The 7,614-nt window shown below is 43.5% G+C and overlaps 1 protein-coding gene across 1 annotated transcript in view; it reads right to left on the bottom strand.

Moving 5' to 3' along the window:
- setd4 (SET domain containing 4) overlaps positions 1-1,019 on the bottom strand; it is a 22,835-nt gene extending 21,816 nt beyond the window's left edge. Inside the window, exon 1 of the mRNA XM_020532192.2 lies at positions 552-1,019. Within this exon, the coding sequence (XP_020387781.2) occupies positions 552-648 (97 nt within the window). The 5' untranslated portion in view covers positions 649-1,019. The remainder of the gene's footprint in view (positions 1-551) is intronic.
- Between the last annotated feature and the right edge of the window lie 6,595 nt (positions 1,020-7,614).

The raw sequence follows: 7,614 nt of genomic DNA, 5'->3' as shown, positions 1-7,614 counted from the left end.
TGCACCAGTTTTTGATATGATCTCTAAATGATGCTATTAACTGAATTCAGTCAATGCAGCATTACAATTTGCGAAACGCTTCTGAGTCAGGGACAAGAGGTGATTTTAAGAATCAAGGTAATTTTTCACTGAGCCCCTTTCTTTCAATGGGGATCCCAAAAGGAACAAAAAAGCACTAAAACCTCTGCTGCATACGGTCCGAGCTGTATATTTCACAACTGGGGCATTCATTTTTAGGTACTGATTTTGGCTTTGTTCTTGTCTTTTTCTCCCACCACCTCTGGCCTGGAGTGTTAATCCTGATCTCTCAATTTGCAGAACATCTCATGCATTTGAGCTCCTGTGTTTCAGGTCCGGTTTGGGACTTGCCAATAGGTGGCGATCCTCATCTAGCCCAAAGCTCGAAGGAAGTCACACACAGCAATGCGGAGAGTGGTGCTATAAGGGCCTATACATCTACTCGGTCTCACTGCCTTAACGTCTCATGTGCTAAGCCGGAGAGAGAAGCTGCCGTTCCCCCGGGATGCTGCTTAATCTCGCCTGCGTTTTACCTCCAGTCTCCACTGCGTGTGTTCCCTGGTACTCCCGGCTCACGCAATCTCTTCGTCTCCTTCTCCTATAAGCCCGACCTTTCCTTTTGGACATCATTCATATGCATAACCACAATATGCAACAATATCAATCTTCTCTGGGTGTTTTTACGAAAAAAAACAGCGATTTTTGTTTTGGAAAAAAAACTGAAGTTAACTTTTGCACACAAGTCTGCAACAGTGATGTGTAATAGAGTACGCCCCTCTGTGGCTCTATTAACCTAGTCAGCTTTCACAACGCACTGATCAAAGTAAATACACAACCAGAAAGATTTTTGCAATTAGATTCCTCCCCCCACCCCCCGAGATTGATACCAGTCCAGTTTGGCCCTCCCGAGTCCCTGTTTCTGTCCCACTGTCGATTTTGCCACCAGATGGCACCTTTCTTAAAGGGGTACTGCCCCCTAAAGGAGGATTCGTGTGCACTCAGTAAAAAGCACGACGGTGTGTTGGAGGCTTTTTGGGTCCTTACCCTACCCTGGTTGTCAACTTGCCTGCTTGGGAGATCATCTTGAAGGAAGTCAAGGCCATCTCCATCTCCATGTCCACCATGCAAGTGGAAAGGTCCTTAAGGTGCCAGGGCCGGTCGGCGGGTGGAGACAGCTTTATGGTTATCCCTCTGACAGCAATAGACACTGCCACTGCTTTTTTTTTTAAAGGACTTAACTACAAGACCACACTGCTGTGAAGGGCGTTTCATATGGCCCACTGTTATAGACCAGACCAGACCCCTCAAAATATTTTAGGAAGGTAGCTTAGTCCCTAACTTTTTCTGATTTTAAAGGTAGATGTAAAGTGGGTGTTCCAAATGTGATGCGACCGGTCAAACTACTCGACATTAAGCAAAACACAATTTATTTAAATACTATCATTAAAATACAAACAAAAGAAAGAGGACTTTAGATTAACTTAACTATTGGAAAATGTAACCGAATAATAGTTACAATATCAATTCGTAATTAACTGCTCCAATATAGTAACATCCCGTAAACACACCCCTTGGCAGAAAGGTAAATTCAGACACAGATTCTTACATGCAGTTCTCTAATTCAAGACGAAACAACGTCAAGAGAGATTTCAGAGAAAGTAGCCGCTAGGAATCATTTTACTGAATCTTCCAACCCTTCTGAGATCCCCAACAGCTTCTGACTGCTACAACTGAAACAATAACTATAAAACCTGGTCTGTGAGAGCTGGCCACTCCCCTTCTATTGTTACAACTGTCTTAAAAAAAACCTAAAGGCCTCCTAAGTTATTTACTTGAGCCAGTTCGGTGCCTCTGCCTTTACAACTCCTCTTCAAAGAAACTCAGGACAAAATAATCTTTTTAAAGTAACAGCATAGTCACACCCACTGATGACAAGGGCTCATAAAGAGGGTGTGAGGAGATATTCAGAGATAGCAAGAAGTGCAGATGCTGGTGTCAGAGTCGATGCAGTGTGGAGCTAGAGGAACACAGCAGGTCAGGCAGTATCAGAGGAGCAGGAAAGTCAACATTTCAGGTTTACACCCTTATTCAGGACGTATGAAGTTTATAAACCCAAAATGCGACTCTTCTGCTCCTCTGATGCTGCCTGACCTGCTGTGTCCCTCCAGCTCCACACTGTATTGAGTTTGAGATATTGTAGGAGAAGTCTTAGGGCCCCTTCAACTAACTACCAGTGAGCTGCCTCTAGGCGTCTGTTGTGTTTGGCCCTCAATCAGGGGTTAATCTCTGCTGTCAGGAAGATTCCAGTGGGTTCCCCAACCCGTCCACACATGGACATTAAAGTATACAGATTGGCAAACCAAAAATACATGGTGGATTCCTCCACCAGTGATGATGCTCTACAGAAGGGTCTGAGGAAGGGTCACTGGACCCGAAACGTTAACTCTGTTTTTTTTCCTTCACAGATGCTGCCAGACCTGCTGAGCTTTTCCAGCAACTTTGTTTTTGTTCCTGATTTACAGCATCCGCAGTTCTTTTGATTTAAATTTACTGGGATATTGGATTTCATTAAAAAAAGTGTGTGAAAACAGGGAAAATATATTGTACTTTTATGAAGTTCTGGTTAGTCCACAACAAGAGTATTGCATCCAATTCTGGTCACCACGCTTTAGAAAGGATATTGGACTCCTCAAGGTGGTGCAGAGCAGAATGTTTCTATGAATGAAGGATGGGAGCTCTAGAGTTATGTTGCAAAAGCTGGCGTTGTTCTCTTTAGAGTAAAGGCGTTTGAAGGGACAATTAATGGAATGCAAATGAACTGGAAGATATTGATCATTGTAAATCACCATCATCTGAAGATTCCTGCTCGCAACATCGTACGTTAATCATGAGACAGCAAATAACGTGGTCTAGATGCTCCTGTGGGTAACTGTTCCGCAAGGTTGGCCTGGGATTGACCCAGAGGTATCTTAAAGCCTACTCTCTGAATTTGCCTTTGGAATTTTAAAGGGCCATTTATATTTAGAGGACAACAATTCACACCACAGGTAAGCAATTATTTCCTTTTATTTATTCATGGGATTTGGGCATCACTGGCTGGGCCACAATTTATTGTTCATCCTTACTTGCCCTTGAGAAGGTGGTGATGAGCTGCCTTCTTGAACTGCTGTAGTCCATGCTGTTAGGGAGAGATGGTTCCAAGATTTTGCCGTGGCTACACTGAAGGAACAGCAATATATGTACAAGTCAGGGTGATGAAATTCAAAAGATAAATTAGGAGTGTAGCCATTGAGATACCTCCCTGTGGCTTGGAGGGGAATTTGTAGCAGGTAGGGGTCCCATATCCCATGCTGCCCTTGTCCTCCAGACAGTGGTGGTTATGGGTTTGGAAGGTGCTGTCTAAAAAAATAATGTGAATTTCTGCAATTCATCTGGTAAATGGCACACACGGCTGCTACTGAGTGTTGGTGGTGGAAGGAGTTTCTGTTTGTGGATATGGCTCTGCTTAAGCAGGCTGCTTTGCCCTGGAAGGTGTCAAGCTTCTACAGTGTTGCTGCTCAGCTTGCTGAACTCTGGATCTGCTTTCTGAGCTTCAATTAACAAAGACAAACCAAACACTTCCTTTGGACATTCCTCCCTCTTAAATAAATTTTCACCTACCCTAATATCCACTTGCAGTGTTTCTGTGATGTCTGATGATGGACTTTATTTCGCCATTGCTGTGAAAAATATCTAGAACTTGTTCCTGCAACTGTTACATCTCTTTATCGTCAAATGGACTCACTGTGATCACTCCTGCTAATTCATTCACCAAAAATAGGAACTGGGATATACTCTCCGTTTACCAACATTTTGGCTTTCCTTGAACTCTCTAGAGGGAAAATGTAACCCTTCTCTGGCAGGGAAGTTTGAGTAGTCCCTGTATCCCTTAGTATAGTTGTGAGCTTGAATGCTTAGAAGCAAGAGGAGTCCCTCCTGTATTTCAATTAATGTAGCGCTAGCCTTTTAACAATCTCTGCCTTTTTATTTCCCAAATTATCCGGGCTATTGATGAAACAGTTAATGAGCACTAGATGCCTACTTGTCTCACTGGGTAGCACCCCCTTACCTCTTGGGCCATGTAGGTCACAAGTTCAAGCCCCACTTTAGAACTTGAACAATTTTAAGGGCTCTTCTGCCACTCTGGTAGCGTCCCTAACTCTGAGCCAGGAGGCCTGGGTTCAAGCCTCACCTGCTTCAGAGATGTGAAATAACGTTCTGAATGAGTTGATTAGAAAATATCTTAAGGGACACTGTGGTAGTGCAATACTGACAAAATGGTAAGGTAGGGAAAGAGGGAGGGTGTTAAATTAAAGTGGAGAATGGGGAAATAATGTACTACAACCCTTGTGTGTCAACCTCTCTATCTCTGTCTTTTTAGCTCTGGTAGAATCATAGAATCCCTGCAGTGCAGAAGCAGACTGTTTGGCCCATCAAGTCCACAGTAACCCTCCAAAGAGCACCCCACTAAGTCCCAACCCATCCCTCCAACCTTGCATTTCCCATGGCCAAACCACCTAACCTGCACATCCTTTGTATTGTGGAAGGAAACCACACACCCAGAAGAGTCCCAAGCAGACACAACGAGAACGTGCAAACTCCACACAGTCACGCGAGGATGGAATTAAACACAGGTCCCTAGTGCTACAAAGCAGCAGCGCTAACCACTGAGCCACCATGCCACCCAATGGTAGAAAATTCCATTTCCAATTTAGCTAATTCAATCAACCTGTCTTTTGCAATCTTTTTTAAGTTCATTAGGGATAGCTCTGCCATTCGTAAGAAGGCTTTAGCAGTGTCCAATGCCACTTTTTAAAAGTATAATATCTACTGTTTCCCTTAATCCTTTATTACCCACTAACTACACACTTTGTTCTTGTTATGCCAACCTAGAAAGGTGGGAACTTGATACTCGAGTCCCACTACTCCTAGGGCTGTCACAACAGTTTAAGATTTAATGAAATTCGTCAAAAAATCCTCAATTTTCTAACCTGATGAACTCGGGTTAACAAAAAATACAGAACAGGTTTCTGCACTTTAAGAAGAAACCTATTTATCATAAATAAAATCAATTCTAACCACAGACAAACAAATATGAATTATCAACTTGAACTCTTTAAACTCTGACCCCTCTTAAACCCCTACACACACATGCAGACATAGACCATGAAACAAATAGATAGTATGGGTAGAGAAAAATTTTTAGGGGGACATAGATCAATAGCACCAGCCCACAGCATTCAATGAAGTGTCCTTTTGCTCCTTCTGAGTCCTTCTGATCTCTGGACTTCTTTCCAAGTCTTAACAGTTCTTTCCAGCACACACAGGACAGCTGGCCAGTTCAGAGAGTAAGATAGACACCAGATACTGAAGTCATGTTAGTGCTGTGAAGCAAGGAAACCTCACGGGCACAACCAGTGCCCAGCTATTTAAAAAAAATGTTTTACCTGCAAAACAATAGATTACTTTTAGAAACTGCGTTGAAATAACACACAGTCAATGCACAGCAAAAGTAGCTAATCACACAAAGCAATTAGTGAGATCGAACAGACTACAAAGCCAGACGTATTCCTGGGAAAAAGATGATCCGGATCTAGCTTTTGCCAAGATGATATTTATGACAACGGATATCTCACTCATTTTAAGCATGACCCAGGGGCAAGTGTTGCCATATTATTAGATAACATGCCATGACTGTTATACAGCCTACAGCACTGCAACTACATTGTCGAGGAGGTACAGGACCAACGACAAAAGGTATGCTGCAATTAACTTTGCATCAGAAATGGTATCATGTCGTGGAAAGCCTAATGTCACAATCAAGAGGGGATCGGGGAGGCAATGGCTTGGTGGTATTGTCGCTGGGCTGTTAATTCAGAGACCCAAGTAATGTTCTGGGGACTCGGGTTTGAATCCCATCGCGGCAGATGGTGGAACTTGAATTCAATAAAAATCTGGAATTAAGAGTCTAATGATGACTATGACCACCACTAATGTCCTTTAGAGAAGGTAACTTCCATCCTAAGCTGGTCTTGCCTATATGTGACTCCAGACCCCCAGCAATGTGGTTGACTCAACTCTGGAAAATTACAGGTTATAGTCCAACAGGTTTATTTGAAATCACAAGCATTTGGAGAGCTGCTCCTTCATCAGGTTAAGTCAGTGAAAGCTTGTGATTTCAAATAAACCTGTTGGACTACAATCTGGTGTTGTGTGACTTCTGACTTTGCCCACCCCGGTCCAAAACCAGCACCCCCACATCTGGACAGTTAGGGATAGGTAATAAATACTGGCCGAGCCAGCGGTAACCTCATCCTGTGAATGAGTTTCCAAAAGCTCTTGAGCATGTATGAGTGTTTTGACATCAATCTTCTTCAAATAATGGAAGGAATCAAATTAATTAAAGTCAACAAATCATTTTTCAAAGAACAGTCAGTTATAGAACATAGAGCAGTACAGGCCCTTCGGCCCACAATGTTGTGCCAACCTATTATCCTGCTAAGATCAAACTACCCTGCATACCCTACATTATACTAGCATTCATGTGCCTATCCACGAGTTGCTTAAAAGTCTCTAATGTGTCTGACTCCACTACCACTGCCGGCAGCGTATCCACCACTCTCTGTGTGAAGAACCTACCTCTGACATCTCCCCTACACCTTCCTCCAATCACCTTACAATTATGCCCCCTCGTAATAGTCATTTCCGCCCTGGGAAAAAGTCTCTGGCTATCCACTCTATCCATGCCTCTCATCAACTTGTACACCTCTATCAAGTCACCTCTCATCCTTCTTCACTCCAATGAAAAAAGCCCTAGCTCCCTCAACCTTTCCTCATAAAACCTGCCCTCTAGTTCAGGCAGCATCCTGGTAAATCACCTCTGCATCCTCGCTGAAGCTTCCACATCCTTCCTATAATGAGGTGACCAGAACTGAACACAATATTCCAAGTGTGGTCTAACCAGAGTTTTAGAGAGCTGCAGCGTAACCTCACGGCTCTTAAACTCAATTCCCCTGCCAATGAAAGCCAACACACCATACGCCTTCTTTACAAGCCTATTAACTTGGGTAGCAACTTTGAGGGATCTATGGACATGAATCCCAAGATCCCTCTGTTCCTCCACACTGCCGAGAATCCAGCCATTAATCCTGTATTCTGCATTCAAATTCGACCTTCCAAAATGAATCACTTCACACTTTTCTGGGTTGAATTCCATCTGCCACTTCTTTGCCCAGCTCTGCTTCTGTCAATGTCCTGTTGCAACCTACAACAGCCCTCCATGCTATCCACAACTCCACCAACCTTCGTGTCATCAGCAAACTTACTAACCCACCCTTCCACTTCCTCATCCAAGTCATTTATAAAGATCACAAAGAGCAGAGGTCCCAGAACAGATCCCTGCGGATCACCACTGGTCACCGAGCTCCAGGCTGAATACCTTCCATCTACTTGTAGCCACCCTCTGTCTTGTATCCAGACAGCCAAATTTCCCTGAATCCCATGCCTCCTTACTTTCTGAATGAGCCTACCATGGGGAACCTTATCAAATGCCTTGCT

The sequence above is a fragment of the Rhincodon typus genome, chromosome 11 (genome assembly GCF_021869965.1).
Source record: "Rhincodon typus isolate 14 chromosome 11, sRhiTyp1.1, whole genome shotgun sequence".
In the NCBI taxonomy this organism is placed as follows: domain Eukaryota; kingdom Metazoa; phylum Chordata; class Chondrichthyes; order Orectolobiformes; family Rhincodontidae; genus Rhincodon; species Rhincodon typus.
The sequence above is the reverse complement of the archived record's forward strand: the minus strand, read 5'-3'. Positions and strand labels throughout refer to the sequence as shown.